Below are 18,299 nucleotides of genomic sequence, written 5' to 3' on the forward strand. Positions count from 1 at the left end.
TGGTGCAGGATAGTTTCCTAAAACAAGCGATTACCGATCCTACGAGGGGAGAAAATACTCTGGACATAGTTTTGACTAATAATGAGCACCTAATGAGCAACGTAAAAGTGGGAGATAGTCTAGGCTCTAGTGATCATCAGGAAATAAGATTTAATATTTTTTGGGAAGAATTAAAATGTACGAATAACGGTAAAGTACCAGACTTCAGGAGAGCAAACTTTGACAATATAAAAACCTATTTGAAATTGAATATGAAATGTTATACGGACGTTTCAGACATTGTCGACAGGGGGTCAGGTCTCGGTACTTGACCAGGGGTCAGGTTATGACCAGGGGTTGGGTCGCGAAGGGTAATATGCATACCTTGGGTCAGGTCACTTGGGGGCGGGGACTCAACAGACAGGTCAGCGATTTGGATGAAATTTATAGTAATCTAACTGATATAATTATTAATGCACAAAATACATTTATCCCCCTGAAGTCAATACGGAAAAATAGTAATACTCCCAAATGGATGACGGACAGATTGAAACATGAGATCGGAATGAAAAGAAGACTTTACGTAGAAATTAAAAAAACGGGGAATCATACCTTAGATCAAGATATAACGAAATGGCAAAGCTGGTTAAAAAGAATACACGTACAACGAAATGTAATTATGAAATTAAGGTTGCCAGTCATGCAAGATCCAACCCAAAGGGTTTCTTTCGTCTTTATAGAACAAAAAATAAAGAATAGGACCAATTAAAAACGATGAAAATGTCATGATAGAATCGGAGGAAAAAATGAGTGAGGAGTTTAACAATTATTTTCTATCGGTGTTTACTAGATAAAGTACCTGAATGCGATCCGATTTTCAGAGGGGATGAAGAAAGTAGTCAATATAATATCAGCATTAGTAAAGAAGAAGTATTCAAGCAGATTGAAAGATTTAACCTACAAAATCCCCGGGTGCAGACGAAATTTTTCCGAGAATGCTTAAGGAGTGTAAATTTGAAATCTGCGACCAGTTAACTGAAATATGTATAAATCGGTAGACACTGGTTTTGTGCTTATTGCTTGGAGGCAGGTAAGCGTTGTTCCTGTTTATAAGAAGGGAGATGGATCGTCCATATGCAACTATAGGCCAATCAGTTTGACATCGGATATAGGAAAAATGCTTGAATCAGTAATAGTAAATAGACTCAGAGAACACATCGAAAGACATAATTTAATTCGTGATTCACAGCATAGTTTCTCCAAGGATAAGTCATGTGTGACTAATATTCTATCCTTTTACACTAAAGTATATAAGGCGTCAGATAACAATGATAATTACGATGTTATTTACCTTGATTTTAGCAAAGCGTTCGACAAGGTGCCACACCAGAGACTACTAAATAAAATCAGAGCCCATGGCATAGGAGGAAAAGTGTTAGAATGGATTACAGCTTGGATCAGTAACAGAAAACAGCGGGTCACCATAAATGGAGTAAAATCCAGGTGGGGCAATGTTACTAGTGGGGTCCCACAGGGTTCGGTTTTGGGTCCCTTGTTGTTCATCATGTATATAAACGACTTAGACAATGGGATAAATAGTGATGTTAGTAAGTTTGCGGACGACACTAAAATAGGATGCCTAATTAGGTCAGGAGACGACACAGAGATTCTGCAGGATGATCTTAACAAATTGTTCACATGATCGGTGAAATGGCAAATGAACTTTAATATATCTAAGTGTAGCGTGTTAAACGTAGGGCCACACAACCCCAAAAATAGCTACAGCTTAGATAACGCGCTTTTAGAGAAAACTGAGTGCCAGAGAGACTTGGGAGTTCTAGTGAGTCCGGACCTTAAAACCAGGAAACAGTGCATTAGCGCCAGGAATAAAGCAAACAGAGCATTAGGTTTCATTGCCAGGACGGTAACGAATAGAAGTGCAGAGGTAATTATTCAACTCTAGCGATAGTTAGATCCATCCTTGACTATGCGGTACAGTTTTGGTCTCCGTCCTACAGAATGGACATCAATTCACTAGAATCAGTACAGAAAAGAATGACCAAAATGATACATGGACTCAGAAATTTGCCTTACAAAGAGAGGCTTAGGCACCTTAACTTACACTCTCTGGAAAGACGCAGAGTGCGGGGTGATCTAATAGAGGTGTTCAAGTGGATCAAAGGCTTTAACAAGGGTGATGCAAACAAGGTCATGATATTAAAACAACAGGGTAAGACTCGCAGTGAGGGTTATAAACTGGACATATTTAGATGAATGAAATAGGCAAGAATTGGTTTACTAATAGGGTGGTCGACGAATTGAATAAACTTAGTAACCATGTAGTAAGCGCTGAAAATATCAGTTGCTTTAAGAAACGATTAAACAACTTTATGGATAGGGATGACAGGTGGTGATGGATACGGAGCTGCCTAGTGTAGGCCTTATTGTCTCTTGCAGTCTCCTTCATTCTTATGTTCTTATGTGTAAACTGAACAGCCATGGTGACATGACATATTCTTGGCTAAGTCTCACCTTTACCTCCAACCACTCTCCCCATTTCTAATTCTAACACAGGCTCTCGTCAAAACTCTTGACTGCTCTTAACAGGTTCCTCCTATTCCATATCTCCGAAATACAAGCTATTAATTTTTTTTTATTAGTCTATTTTCGCCATCACCTACAGGTCCAGGGTCCTCTAGGGCAGGCTGTGGACGTGGGCTGCGGCTCAGGACAAACGACTAGCACCTTGGGTCGTCACTTCGAGAAGGTTCTTGGTGTCGACGTGTCAGAGGCACAGATTCAGGAAGCTCGCAAGAAGGAGACAGCCGCCAATGTGTCTTACAAGTGAGACGATCGAGATTCGTGTTGGGGCAGTTACTATCAACTCTTTTCTTCTCACGATACTGTTAGCCAAGTAATTTAATTATCGGGGCACACTATCTGTATATTTATGTATTTAAGATAAAAAAAATTATTCATAAATTGACCAAAGCACATTGTTGATATATATATGTATGTATGGTACACTAGTTTGAGGAAGTATTGCCCCTATTCAAAACTCTTTTTGGTAATGATAATGTTTATCTCTATATTTGTTATTTCACTTGACAGGGTTGGTCCTGCCGAAGAACTACCTTTCGAAGATTCAAGTGTGGAACTTGTGACCTCAGGCCAAGCTTGCCACTGGTTTGATCACCCAAAGTTTTTCTCCGAAGTGGATCGCGTCTTGGTTCCAGGTGGGTTTGAGGAGGGCGTCGCTCGTGACGAATTTCCCGTCAAGTGATCTGCACAATTCGTAGAAATAGAAATCCCCATTCTATTCCATTCTATTCATTTGCTTGTATTAAAAAAAAAAAAAAAAAAAAAAAAAAAAAAAAAGTATATATATATAAAAATATATATATACATATATATATATATATATATATATATATATATATATATATATATATATATATATATATATGTGTGTGTGTGTGTGTGTGTGTATGTATGTATGTACCCACATCGCAGGCTATTTTAATGGGATCCGATTTGATTTAACTTTTCTAAATGCCAATCACTAAACACTGCTGTTATGTCGTAGAGATTTGCGTTATGAGAATAAATCGCATATGAAGGGTGTTACTTGGATCCATTTTCCCCAACCACATTTGGATTTTGAAAATGTCAGTGATGGGTTCAGGTGTATGGAAGGGAGGATTTTACCACCAAGAACGTGAAAGCACACACACACACACACACACACACACACACACACACACACACACACACACACACACACACACACACACACACACACACACACACACACACACACACACACACAACATGGCCCGGTGGCGGATTGGTAAGGCACTGGCCTCACAAGCCGGAGAACCGGGGTTCGATTCCCCGGCCGGGCGGAGACAAGTTGGGTTTGTCTCCTTTCACGTGTAGCCCCTGTTCACCTAGCAGCGAGTAGGTACGGGACGTTAGTCAAGGAGTTGTGACCTTGCATTCCCGGTGTGTGGAGTGTGAGTGGTCTCAGACCTACCCAGAGATCTGCTAATAATGAGCTCTGAGCTCACTGCCGTAGGGTGGTGTCTGGCTGTCTCGAAAAGAGGCTGCAGCAGATCCGAGGTGAATACACACACACACACACACACACACACAGAATCATGAAAGGCATAGAAATTACTGATAGAGAGAATCTGATAAAATGGGATGACAGAAATACAAGAGGACACGGAAAGAAAATAAAAAAAGACAGCTATAGAAGAGATTTGAAAAAGAACAGCTTTCCTCACAGAGTAATAGACAGTTGGAACAAGTTAGATGAGAAAGTGGTGTGTGCAAAAACAATACATGAATTTAAAAATAGTTTAGATAAAATGAGATATGAAGACGGGACCCCACGAGCATAGCTCCCCTTCCCGTAAAATACAACTAGGTAAATACACACACACACACACAAACACACACACACACACACACACACATATATATATATATATATATATATATATATATAATATATATTTATATAATATATATATATATATATATATGTAAATATATATATATATATACTATCTACTAGCGAGTATGGAATCTAGACCTGACCATGCTGGAACAACTGTCAATACGTTGAATGTCGATCTTGGCCTCAGGGACATTGTCCTCTAACAATAAAATCTTTAGAATGGGTCGCATTTAGCTTTCGTTTACCGTTTTCATATATTAAATGCGAGTTTGTCCACATCTTAATAGTTTGCCAACTACCTACAGAGAGTGTGGTAACTTTGACGTTAACTATGCGGTTTGCTATTTGTTGATTTGTGTGGATTCGAATGATGTACTGAAATATTTATAAATACACAAGTAATAAAACACATAGATTATTAGATAAATAAGTAGGAAATGAGTAAACAAAATGAATAAATAAGTATGAACAAAGTGAACAGATGAGTAAATGAATAAACAAACGAATAAAATTAATAGATAAATGTATTTTGCAGGTGGAGTCATTGCATTATATGCGTATAGCTACGCATTTCCAATGTGGCAGGATAAGGCGAAGACACTTAATAAACTTATTGTTGATGTAAGTATTTTATATAACTCTAGAATAAATGGGAATTCCATGAAATTGTCAACGAATCTTTAATTTATTTATATATTTTTTTCAATCATTATCTAATGACATTTATTCAGAAACTGAAGCACCGCTTTCTAGTCTTCACCAGAAGGACTTGATTTTTTTTCTTTCTTCAACGACCAGAGCACAGGTGGGGAAGTGTTACTCTTACATAGGGTTGCCAACCGTCCTTTATTTCAAAGGACAGTCCTTTATTCAGCTCTATTTGTCCTTGTCCTTTATTGAGATTTGAAATGACACTATTTGTCCTTTATTTTGAAATCGTTTTAAACTGGTAGTTCAATTTCCTGTTTTCAAGATGTGAGTGCAGACTCTGTCAATTCTGCAGCCTGTACAATACCAAAATCATAGAGCGGCAGACCGCAGACCAGGGTGCAAAATTAGCCATTTTTTTTTTATGTATAACACAATTCTCTATATAAAAAAAAAAGGCACTCATTTTGGGAAAACCAGAAAATCGTAAATTATGTTACTAAATATGAGAATCGCCTCCAAGAGAAAAGAAAAGAAAAACAACAGAGAAGGAAAGGAGGTGCCGTTTGACGTTTGGAAAGGCAATACCTCCGCCTATCAACTGAACGGAGACTCACGAAGAACCAAAACAAATATGGCGTATTATACAACAAGGCCCTTCACAAAATTGAGCCATAATTTGTTATAAATACTAGAACAGTGAAATCTATGAAAACTTGTAATAATAATGCCAATATTTCAGGACATCAGATAGAAATATTAATTGGAAGTGTGTTTTCAAGACATGATAATTTTTACATTGGTATAAAATTGTACTGATTAAGCCCAACTTTTCAAGTGCTAGTATTTCTATTTCAGTTCACATTTCAAGTTATGCGCCTTTTAGATACATGTTTTTTGGGCTATATAGTATCTTTTTGCATAATATTATCATGGTTGGTGAAAAATTATGATTAGTAATTACAGGCACACCTAGGCTTGCGTCGTTTCAACTTACGTTGTTTTCGAAGATACGACGGTTTTCAAAAATAATACCGGTATATGGAAAAATAAAATTCAAGTTGTCGTTTTACTTGACTTTACGTTGGTCAGCCAATAATAATGGAATCGCATAAACACCAAAAAACATTTCAAGCACATAAATTAATGTTACAATAAATAAGAATAAAAGCATACAAAATGATATTAAGATTCAGTAACTGTTAAAAAACATACCATAAAGTAGCATGGCCTAGTTCACTAGAACATGAAATCAGCTTATTTTCTTATTTATCGGGACAACAGTAGTTCCAAAACTGTTGTGGTTTGGTTCGGTATGGACAAGCCAGGGAAAATGAGACTCACAATAACACTAAAACTAATGGTTAATAGGCTCGGAGGGCACGGACGAGGTCTCGTTGGGAGAAGGTCCGGAATGAAGGCCTCATCAAGCGTCGTGGTCGAGAGCTGGAGAGAACTGGTCCCAAGGAGTCTTGCTGGGGAGAACTGGTCCCGAGGCGTCTTGCTGGAGAGAACTGCTGCTTGGAGTTGTGCCCGGGAGAACTCGGTAGAGAACTGCTGCTTGGAGTTGAGCCCGGGAGAGAACTGATTTCTAATTCTGATTTGCTAGGCAAGACCAATCACTTGCGCGGGGTCGGTTTTTGTGGGAGGGGAAGAAGGTCTGTAAGAAAATGAAAAGATAGAAGTGTATAAAAGAGGGCTTTTGCCACCGGGCGATTAGGGATATTTATTACGCGGCGTCGTGGCTTTGGAGGTATGGGCAGGAGACTTGGGGTTGGAGACTGCGAATGATGTGTAACCGTGAGGTTACATGGAATATCTGTTCCTCTTATCCTCATCCAACAAAGTTAGAAAAGGAGTAGGAGGCTTAGTCTTAGAGAAAGATAGAGAAATTGGAAATAATTTTAGTGGTAGGTAAACTGAAATGAGAAGATGTAGTAGGAGAGAAAGTTGGAAATGAAAATAATTTCAGTAGAAGAGAAAGTTTATGTAGTTGTTTGTGCATGTAGTTGTGTTATTTTTGTTTGAGGTATGGATTTGTGTATTCTACACATAGAGGGTTCCAACGTGTATGCTTATAGTCTATCAATTAATGGGCTACATGCAATATTATTATTATTATCATTATTATTATTGTTGCTATCACCAGTCAAAGCTGGTGAAGGCGTACATTATTGATAAGTACGGTTATACACGTCTTATCGTGTACACCGCACGCGGGACGGGCGCAGCTAACAGATAGTCTGTACGGTGTGGTCTAGGTGTAATGTGTTGTATCAGGTGTTTGTGTCTGTCGTGCAGTTTTTCTATGTGTCTTGTGTGAAGTTTGTCTTTGTGTTGGTTGAGTGGACGGATGTTGGAAATTCGGTGTAGAGACTCAGTTGTACTTCCTCGCTCCACACCTAGAAAAGTGGAAACTCTGCTTTTCCGTCTGCGGCTGGAGGACCGTTGTTTCTGGCAAATCAAGAACAACTCCACGCCAGAAGAGAGAAGATGTCGACATTGCCGCCACCCTGAAGCCACCCTTGTCCACTACCTCAAGCATTGCCCCGCAACTGCTTTTCTGAGGAGAGGGCCTCCGACAACATCTGAGGGTCTTGTGCGCCGCCTATGCAGCCACCTAAGCGTATACGAACTGCGTCGGCTGGTGGAGTGTCAGCCCCCCCCTTTAAATCCTTTTCTTATATTATTGTGTGCTCCGTTCATGTCAGGAAGGGTGAATTCACCGAGATGTGCATACATATTTAACATAGGTATGCACATCCGGTAAATGTATGGGTGGGCGTGGCCAAGCCACACACACTCATATATTGAATCACCCCCACTTTTTCTACACAAACCACCATCACTGAACACACAGCTAATGTTAGGAAGGGTGCATTTACCGAGATGTGCATACGTATTTCATATACGTATGCACATCTTGTGAATGTATGAGTGTGTGTGGTTGGGCCCACACACACTCATAAGTCAAATCACCCTCCAAACGGGCTCACACAAAGCCCGTGGGAATATTTTTCCCAAATTTCACAGAACAGAACTGTGTGACGGCCAGTCTGGATTTGACCAGCGGCGCGTCGCTACAATACTCCCCCCTTCTTTGGGAGCGAGCGCCGCGGAGGTAGGGCGAGGCGTGAGTAATGTGGCAGAATCGGCTGCAATGGCGACAGCGGCGGTGGCTGTGGCTACAATGGCGACATCGGCGGTGGCTGCGGCTGCAATGGCGACCGCGGGGGTGGCTGCGGCTGCAATGGCGACCGCGGGGGTGGCTGCGGCTGCAATGGCGACAGCGGCGGTAATGGCGACAGCGGCGGTGGCTGCGGCTGCAATGGCGACAGCGGCGGTGGCTGCGGCTGCAATGGCGACAGCGGCGGTGGCTGCGGCTGCAATGGCGACAGCGGCTGCGGTGGCTGCTGCTGCAATGGCGACAGCGGCGGTGGCTGCGGCTGCAATGGCGACAGCGGCGGTGGCTGCGGCTGCAATGGCGACAGCGGCGGTGGATGCGGCTGCAATGGCGACAGCGGCGGTGGATGCGGGGCTGGGCAGGCCGGGGTTGGGCTGGGCATGCCTAGGCGTGAAGCTTATCCTGTGAGCCTGCCATCTTCCTGGTTGTCGTCACTCCGGGTCACCACTTTGTCGTGATATGGTTCGGGCAAGCCAGGGAAATGAAACTCATAATAACACAAAGGCACTCGGGTTTTTAATGAACACTAAGCTCGAAAGGGAAGGTCGTAGTCTGAGAGCGAAGGGGAACTTGAAGCTTGGAGAGGACTGATGCTTGGAGTTGTGCCCGGGAGAGAAGTCGGGAGAGAACTCAGTAGAGAACTGCTGCTTGGAGTTGAGCCAGGGAGAGAACGATTTGAGATTTGCTAGGTAAGACCACCCGCTTGCGCGAGATCGGTTTTTGTGGGAGGGGAAGAAGGTCTGTAAGAAAATGAAAAGATAGAAGTGTATAAAAGAGGGATTTTGCCACCGGGCGATTAGGGATATTTATTTTGTGGCGTCGTGGCTTTGGAGGTATGGGCAGGAGACTTGGGGTTGGAGACTGCGATTGATATGGACCAAAAGGTCTCCTGTCGGCATGCTCCGCCTTTGTAATCCATTGTAATCCTTTATGTGTAACCGTGAGGTTATGTGGAATATCTATTCTTCTTATCTTCATCCAACAAAGTAAAGCAGCCTTGCTGTGGATGTGCTGTATCTTCCTACATTGCTTCTGACCTAGGGCAGTGGGCAGGATACAAGGATGACCCATCATTCATGAGGAGCTAAGATGAGAGGGAGGAAAGGGTGGTGGATGAGGGTGAAATGGGTGGGAGTGGGTACTTTATCTTTTGTCTTGGCTACCTCCCTTGTAAGAAAAAAAAAAAAAAAGTTTATAGATAGATAGGGAACCACAAAAAGAAAGGACCTTTCACTGATTCATTTTACCAACAAAGTCAAGAAAGAAGCTGGAGAATGAAGATACAGTGGCAGAACATACATATATTGCTAGGTCAATTTGCTGGATGTCTCCATGTTTGTTGTGAAGCTGCATTGCTTCATCTTCTTGATTATCAACCAACTCACTGCCTTGGTCATGTATATGAATCCTTTCGGTTGTTTCAGGTGCAGGATGAAATATATACTGCTTTCACTATTCTTCTCCACCTTGCTATAATTCCTCTGTAAACTATTAATATTTTTGCTAACTTGGTGTGTGCCTTTTTTCTTTCTTTTTTTTTCAATATAGACCACTAAGGAGGAATGTGGAGCCATCCCATAAGATGACTTTGCATTGTATATAAACAATTTAATCAATCAGTCAATCCAGGTCTTTCCATTAATGTTACATTAATAGAGAATTATGGATTCTTGTTACATTTAAACTTGAACGAACAAATGGGTGAATTTCTCATTCACTTTTGTAATTTTGTCAGGTGTCTTTTTATTTGGCCACCCCCTTCATAATGGGATAAAAAAAATATATGTATGTCATTTTGTTACTGGCAGTTTGCATATGGAGAGCTCTTGTTTGCTGACCAGGTGCACATGATAGACAACTACTATGCCGACATTCAGCTGCCCTATGAAGATGTCATCAGACTTCAGTAAGATAACCAGTTATGGGTTAATTTATATTGTGATAATGATAATAATAATAATGATAATAGAAATTACAATTATAATGATAACAATAATGATGATAATGAAAACAAAATAAGAATAGTAGTTTTGACAGTCACTAGGCTACTGGCATATACATTACCATTGTAGTTATTATTACTAATATAATGATGTTATGGAAGTCCATCAAAACAATGATGTCGTCTCCCTCCATGAATGCAAAAAAATATATACATGAAATGAAGTCATAGTCCAGTGTATATCTAGAGAAAGCCAGAGCACAGTGTGTGTGTCAGATGTAGCTCTCTTGTGGAGGGGTGGTGGTACAGTGGCCCCAGTGTCTGTGCAGCCCAAACTCTGTCTGTCTGCCATAGTTGGGACACAGAATGCCATCTCCTGGAGGTGGAGGATCACAGTTCAGTCGATTGTGTCAGCAATGGTGCAAACATTATCATACATTTGTACTGACTTCCTTTAGTGGGGCACTGGCAGCATAGTATGCAGTCACTATTTTTCAATCAGTCCATTCCCTCCAGTCTACCTTGCAGAAGACATTGGCCTGCAGTGTCCAGATTTCAAGCAACTGTCTTGAGCATCGAGATGTCAAGGAGAGGAAGATGCCTCTTTCCCCCTCCTACCCAAGAAAGAAAACCATATCCAGGCCCTGCAACAGATGCTAAATGGACACAACACTCCTCACCCTTTCAGGGCCACACCAGTCAATACTTTAAGGACTACAGTGACATTTCATTGGACTACAGTCATACATCATTCAAAATATTTAAAGGTTCTTTAATGTGGAGAACAACAGAGGGTCCCCACCCTCATCCCATTCACTGCCAGTCTTCAGCTAAAATGCTTTCAGCATCACCTTCAGTGTCAAATTAAAGATTTCTAACACACTGAGATTCCATGGGTGAAAAGCTGTAGAATGGTAGTGATAGATACCCAGGATCTCTCATTACCTGCCACAGTCCAGAAGTGAAGTTAGAACCTTGGTCAGACTGCACTTGGGTGGGCTGGCCAACCCTTGTGATAAACTTGAAAAGGACCTTCATTAATCTTTTAATTGTGAAGTTGTGATCATTTGGAGGGGAATGCATCTGGGTAGTGTGATATATCATTCACCATGTGCTGGATACATGACTGACAACTATCACCCTCCTGGATTAGAGCTCAAGCTCATATATGGCCCAATCTATGGGTAATGTTGTGACCTTAAACACACACATACCAAGCTGAGGACTGAGCTCAGACTGCTTAGTTAGCAGGTGAGTACTGTACCACTACACCAGCAAGCCGTATTAATGATGATTCGGTTCAATGTCCCATACTCCCTCTATCAGGAGGCTAGGACAGTGTCCCTTACAGAGGACTTTGTAGCATGGAATTTGATTAACCATGCCCTTGGTCCAACTCACTGGTGGTTGGGCATGAACTGCCATTGCCTTGACCTCTGCAAAATGTAGCAATGCTTTAACCCACTTTTCACTTTTATTAGGTGAGGTGACCAAATCAGAACATACTCTACTCTCTTCCAAAACCCATTTATTGCTCTTCTCATTATATGACCTCTTGAATAAAAGATCATCCGTCTCCTGACACCATGGAAATACTTGAGAAACAAGAAGTAAAGGAAGACTACAGTATAAGAAAGCACTGTGTATTACTCAAGTACAAATTGAGCTGGAAGCAAGGCACTGCTGATTTACCATCCAGGTAAACTAAGGTTGGGTCCAATATGTCACAGAAATTCCAGGGTACAATGTCAGTGAGAAACCACAGTAGTAGAAGAGGAGAATTCCTACCAATTACATAAGATTATATGGTGGTAGCTGAAACAAATGTACAAAATATTAGTAGTCAATCAGTCAATCCATAACCTCTGGGCTCTCCTGCAGAAGATATGTGGCTTTCAGGTAATCGGTCTCCAGGCAGGTCTACAAGTCACTTAGGGAAGATGTATTGTTGTGAAGGGATTGTTAGTGTGGAGCATTGTAGTGTGAGATATTCTGTGACTTCTGTTAGGTGGTTGCCTCTGGGACATTTAGAATCTCTGGCCCCATTTGAGATATGTTTAACTCTTTTTCACTGTGCAGAGGGATTCCCTTGGCTGAATAAAAATGCCATGTAGTAGTGAGACAAAATGTATATTATCAACAGCAGTGAAAGGATTAACAGAAACATTACTATTAACAACCTGGAGGCTGTTGCCAGTTACCTGAAGGCTGCAGGTATTTTCAAGAAAGACCAGGGGCATGATAAACATAGAATAGGAAGACTAATGTATAACAAAACAAACTTTGAGAAACTTAAAACATTCTTCCGCAATGCAAATTGGGATAAATTCCTAAACGAAGAAACAGGGATAGAAGAAAAATGGAACATACTAAAAGAAATTTATAATGAAGGAGTGAATAAATATGTACCACAACAAAAAATAGAAAGAACATACATAAAAAGCTGGTACAACAAAAGTTGTAGTGAAGCTAAGGACAAAAGAGACAAAGCTTGGAAAAAATGGAAAAGAGACAAGAAACCAAACAAATGGCAAACATACATCAAACTGAGAAATGAATATGTAAAAGTACGCAGAGATGAAAAGAGAAACTACGAAAAAAGGATAATAGATAAATGCAAGGAAGAACCCAAACTATTTTACAAGTATGTAAATGAAAAAAAAAAAATAGAAAAACTGCGCCAGGGCAAAAATGAATATATAGAGGAACTAGAAATGGCGGAAATTATGAACAACCACTTCAAATCAGGGTTCACATTAGAAGGTTCACCTGACTGTGAAGAAATCGAGAGAGAAACATCCCCCGCAATGAAAGAAATAAACGTAAAACAAAAAGAAATCAGTGACCAAATTAACACACTTGATGTTAGAAAATCACATGGCCCAGACGGAATTGCAAACTGGATACTAAAAGAATGTATGGAAGAATTAACTGACAAAATATACATTACGATTAAAGTATCACTTAAAGAAGGGAAAGTGCCACTGGACTGGAAAAAGGCAAACATTGTACCAATCTATAAGGTAATAAAGAAGACCCATCTAATTTGTGAAAGAATTGTCAAAAATAGATGGGTAAAGCACCTGGAAGAAAAAAACTATACTAAATCCAAATAAATTTGGATTCAGACAAGGGAGATCATGTACAACAAATTTTATCTGCTTCTACTCAAGATTAATAGACATAATACAAGAAAGAGATGGGTGGGCAGACTTTGCCTTTCTCGATCTACCACATAAAAAACTTATAAAGAAGATAGAGTCAAAAGGTGTCATCAGAGGAAAATTATTGGAATGGATGAAAGACTTCCTGATTGGGAGGAAAATGAGAGTTGTAATTAGAGAAAAAAAAAATCAAAATTGGGAAGAAGTGAAAAGCGGTGTCCCGCAGGGATCAGTACTGGCCCCGATCATGTTTGCCATATACATTAATGACATGGATGAAGGTGTAGAGTGTTATATGAATTTCTTTGCAGATGATGCAAAGATACTAAAGAAGGTAAAAACGGAGAAAGAATGCAACTCATTGCAACAAGATTTGGACAAGATCTGGAATTGAACCCAAAAGTGGGAAGTAAAATTCAATATAAAGAAATGTAGTATGTAGTATAATGGAGTTTTAAAAGAGTAAAAACAGAATATCAAAAGACTACAAAATTGGTGAAGAAAAGGTGAAAAATGTAAACTCAGAGAAAAATCTTGGAGTTATGATTGGCAAGGAGATGACACCAGATAAGCATATTAAAAAAATATTTGGAGAAACCTACAATTTATTGAGATCAATCAAAGTGGCGTTTGCCTATTTGGACGAAGAAATGATAAAGAAAATCCTAACAACACTAATAACACCAAAACTCGAGTATGCAGCAGCACTCTGGACACCCAGTACCAAAAAGAACATTAAAAAACTAGAAAGGTTACAAAGAGCAACAAACAAACTAGCACCAACTCTTACCAAACTAACATATGAGCAAAGACTGTCCAAATTAGAACTACCAACTTTGGAACAGAGAAGAGAAAGAGGTGACCTGCTGACTATCTACTGAATAATGAAAGGAATGGAAGTTTTAGTTAGGGATGACTTATTAATATGGGACAACGATAAAATGAGAGGACACAAAAAGAAACTAAAAAAAGATGGTTACAGAAGAAATTTAAAAAGGAACAGCTTCCCACACAGAGTGATAGATACATGGAATAAATTAGACAATGAAACAGTGTGTGCAAACACTATACAAGATTTTAAGAAAAAACTTGATGCTGAGAGATACAAAGCCAGGTCACCACGAGCATAGCTCCCTTCCCGTATAATACAACTAGATAAATATATAGTCATTTAGTAAATGTTTTCACATCATGTATACCCTCTAGCTACACATGTATGTGAAAAAAACATTATACCTTGAAGAACACTAACCAAGAACCTCTCCTTTACTACCACAGGGATGACAGTTTCTATGTGGAGATACAAGGTACAGCAGAGGACATGTTTAACGAGATGCGGACATGGTCAGGGTTCAATAACTATAAACTCAAGCATGGTGAAGAGGCAGTTGAGGAGATCTTTAATAACTTCAAGAAGAGGTATGTGATAATAGATATTGTTCTCACATTAAATATTACTTTCTCTAATAATAGGTTACAAGAATGTTTTTCCCCTACATCTCATTTGGCTATATCATCTCTGATGACCAGTAGTAGTTGAGGTCACCTGACTATGGGATCTGTAGAACTGTATATACAGGGTGGTCCAAAAAGATGTATCCATTTGTTATAAAGTAGTATTTATTATTGAAAGGAAAATTTTACTTTTATTTTTTCATAGACCTATCTTACAGATTCTCCACTCACCTCTGTCTTCCGTCCTCTCCCTTCCTTCCTCAACTGACATTCCCCTCTTCCCCAAAGCCCCCTTCACCCCATCCATCCACCTCATCCTAGGACGTCCCCTCATGTTCACTCCCTCCACATCTGCCTTCCATACCTCTTTTACTAGTCTTTCTTCACTCATTCTTTCCATGTGTCCAAACCATCCTAATATTCTTTCATCAACCCTCTCTCCCAAATCCTTTTTCACCCCTGTTCTCCTCCTCACCTCCTCATTTCTCACTCTATCTAGCCTAGTAACCCCCGCCATACTTCTCAGACACCTCATCTCAAACCCATTCAAACTCCTTCTCTCTTCTTCTCTTATGTTCCACGTTTCTGCCCCATACAGTGCTGTTGGCACAATCACTCCTTCATACAGTCTCCTCTTCGCATCCATTCCCAAATGTCTATTTCTCATTACACTCTTTAAACCACCAAGGCATTTACTCGCTTCTCTCAATCTACATTCTACCTCCACCTTTTCCTGCTACACTTGCACCCAAGTATCTAAAACTATCCACTTCCTCCAGTCGCTCTCCCTTAATGTTCACTTCCAGTCTACTGCCACTTTCACTCCTTGTACATCTCATCACCTTACTTTTACCCACATTTATCTTTAGCTTTCTTCTATCACATACTCTCCCAAACTCTGCCACCAGCTTCCTCAATCCCTCCTCTGACCCTGCCACAAGCGCAGTGTCGTCCGCAAACAACAGCTGGCTCACCTCCCACTTTTCTCCATTTTCTTTAACCATCTCCAATCCCTGACTCACTACCCTAGCATTCACCTCTCGCACCACCCCATCCATGTATGGTTGTATATGGATGATGTTGTGACTGCATGAGGAGGAATGGGCGGGGGGGTGGGGGGTGGGGTAGTATGTGTGAGTAAATTTTGATGCAGCCCGAAGGGATTTCTCCCCGTCCTCTCCTTATATGCAAAGGGGGACGGAGAGGGGGGGTCGCCGATTAAATGAAGCGGCCTTGCTGTGGATGTACTGTGTCTTGCGACACTGCTTCTGACCCAGGGCGGTGGGCGGGGTGCAGGGATGACCCGTCATCCAGGAGGTGCTCAGATGAGAGGAAGGGTGGGAGGGGTGTGGTGTGTATTTGGGGATGAAATGGGTGGGAGTGTTTTTATGCCTTTCCCTTTTTGGCTACCTCCCTTGGAAGGGGGAAAAAGCCTTGGTATATGTATGTATCTTACAGATATGTAAGTTTTGTGTGGTGTAAGTTTTCCCCGTATACCACCATTTTGCGAGCACAGCTCAATAGTTTATAATGTGCTCGATCCAAGTTCTTTGGCACTGAATCACTGTCCAACATGTCTTGGGGAATCCTCTTAATCTCTGTTCAAATGTTATTCTTGAGTGCAGCAATAGTTTGGGGATTGTTGACATAGACTCTTTCTTTTAGGTATCCCCACAGAAAATAATCCAAAGAGGATAGATCTGGAGAACGTGCAGGCCAAGGGTGGTCAGTACAATGGGAGATGAGCCTGTCTTCAGGGAAGTAGCGATGGAGGTATTTGAGTGAACCATTGGAGCAATGTGATGTTGCTCCATCCTGCATATAAATCAGTTTGTCCACTCCTCACTTCTGCCTCAGTTCCGGGATGAATTTTCTTCTCATTAGTTCAATGTATCGCTCTGTGTTCACAGTTACCGGACGAGCATCAGCATCGTTGAACCAGTATGGCCCAATAATGCCATCGTGACTCAACACACACCAGTCACTTTCTCCAAATTAAGTGGGCAATACTGATGTTCATGAGGCTGAGCCATAGCCCAAAAGTGCATATTCTGTTTGTTCACATGACCACTAAGGTGGAAATTTGCCTCGTCACTGAAGAAAATGAAGTCTAAGTAATCAGGATGGTCTTCAATAATCTGACGGATGGTTTGCCCAAAAGGCATGTCTCTTAGCTTTACTTGCATTGGTCTGACATTGTAACATCTGTATTTTATACAGAAACAGGTGAAGATCCTGGTGCATTATGCACATAACTGAACTCCTTGAAAGATCTGTCTCCTGGGACAAATGTCTTGTAGATTTCCTTGGAGACTGCTTCAAATGTTGTCTCACAGTCACAATGTTATTTTCTATCCTGACTGACTGTGGCTGGCCACTGTGACCTTCAGTGTTATCCTGTACACTTCCTGTTTCCCAGAATTCGTTCAGGAGGTGCTTTATTGTGTGTCTGGTTGGAGCATTTCTCCCTGGAAAGTCCCTCCAAAATTGTCGTTGAGTTTGGACAACCAATTTTGTTGCAAAATAGACCTTGTCAATTTTTATCCTCTCCTGCATGTAGTATCTTGTTGCCTGTTCCATTTCACCTGAAAAACAGAAGCCTAGGTTAATTTTCATAGAAATGAGAGCAATAATAAAATGGATAAATCTTTTTAGACCACCCTGTACTTCTATTTTCATGCTCTAGTATGATTTCACCTACCTCTTGTTCCTCACCCTCTAGTTTATTTCTGTTTTGAAGTACCATTATGCTTCATCCAAGTTCATTTTCTTAATCTTCACAAACTTCTATACACAAACCATCAACTTCATTTTGGGTTGTTGCCTTTATATGTATGACCAGGTGCACATGAATGAGAGATAATTATGAGGCCAGGATTTTGCCTAGTGGGGCTATGTGAGTGTGAGTATGTTTTCAATGTTACATACATAGATGCAAGGCACATCACTATTTATTATTATTTTTTTTTTTTTTTTTTTTTGGCATCCGACCTAGATATGGATCAAAAGGTCTCCTGTCGGTATGCTCCGCCTTTGTAATCCTTTGTAACTAAAGAAATTTGGGTGGTGGATGGGGGTGGGTGCATACCTTTGACTTGGCTATCTCCCTTATAAGAAAGAAGCCTTTGGTATATCTATGGATAGATAGCCTTGGTTGGCTACCTCCTTCTTGAGGGGGTTAGATTTCTTTTGGCATAAAGATAGATAGTCTTGAGTTTCAAGGATTGGAAAGCTATAGCCCAACAGCAGCTAACAACAGATCTATGGGAAGAAATATTTGACTGTTGTCATATTGTATTAGTGTGGGTCCCTTTCTCTCAGAGGCAAGCAGAATGTTGTCAGCTCTCCTTATGTGAAAAAGGGGGGAAAATAGTCTCTAAGTTGATATGAGTGAGATTTTGAGTTTGGACTGGAGACCATGTTACCCCCTTGGGGCTGCAGTTCCAGATAGTGGTGAAGTGT

At 40.7% G+C, this 18,299-nt stretch overlaps 1 protein-coding gene across 1 annotated transcript in view; it reads left to right on the top strand.

Moving 5' to 3' along the window:
• The window catches only part of LOC143023326 (putative methyltransferase DDB_G0268948), a 33,645-nt gene that overhangs the window by 13,503 nt on the left and 1,843 nt on the right, over positions 1 to 18,299 (top strand). Inside the window, exons 3-7 of the mRNA XM_076181859.1 lie at positions 2,663 to 2,823; positions 3,091 to 3,215; positions 4,980 to 5,065; positions 10,085 to 10,182; positions 14,661 to 14,801. Of these exons, the coding sequence (XP_076037974.1) occupies positions 2,663 to 2,823; positions 3,091 to 3,215; positions 4,980 to 5,065; positions 10,085 to 10,182; positions 14,661 to 14,801 (611 nt within the window). The remainder of the gene's footprint in view (positions 1 to 2,662; positions 2,824 to 3,090; positions 3,216 to 4,979; positions 5,066 to 10,084; positions 10,183 to 14,660; positions 14,802 to 18,299) is intronic.

This window comes from Oratosquilla oratoria, unplaced genomic scaffold (assembly GCF_046742065.1).
Source record: "Oratosquilla oratoria isolate Oo_2021 unplaced genomic scaffold, ASM4674206v1 SCAFFOLD45, whole genome shotgun sequence".
In the NCBI taxonomy this organism is placed as follows: domain Eukaryota; kingdom Metazoa; phylum Arthropoda; class Malacostraca; order Stomatopoda; family Squillidae; genus Oratosquilla; species Oratosquilla oratoria.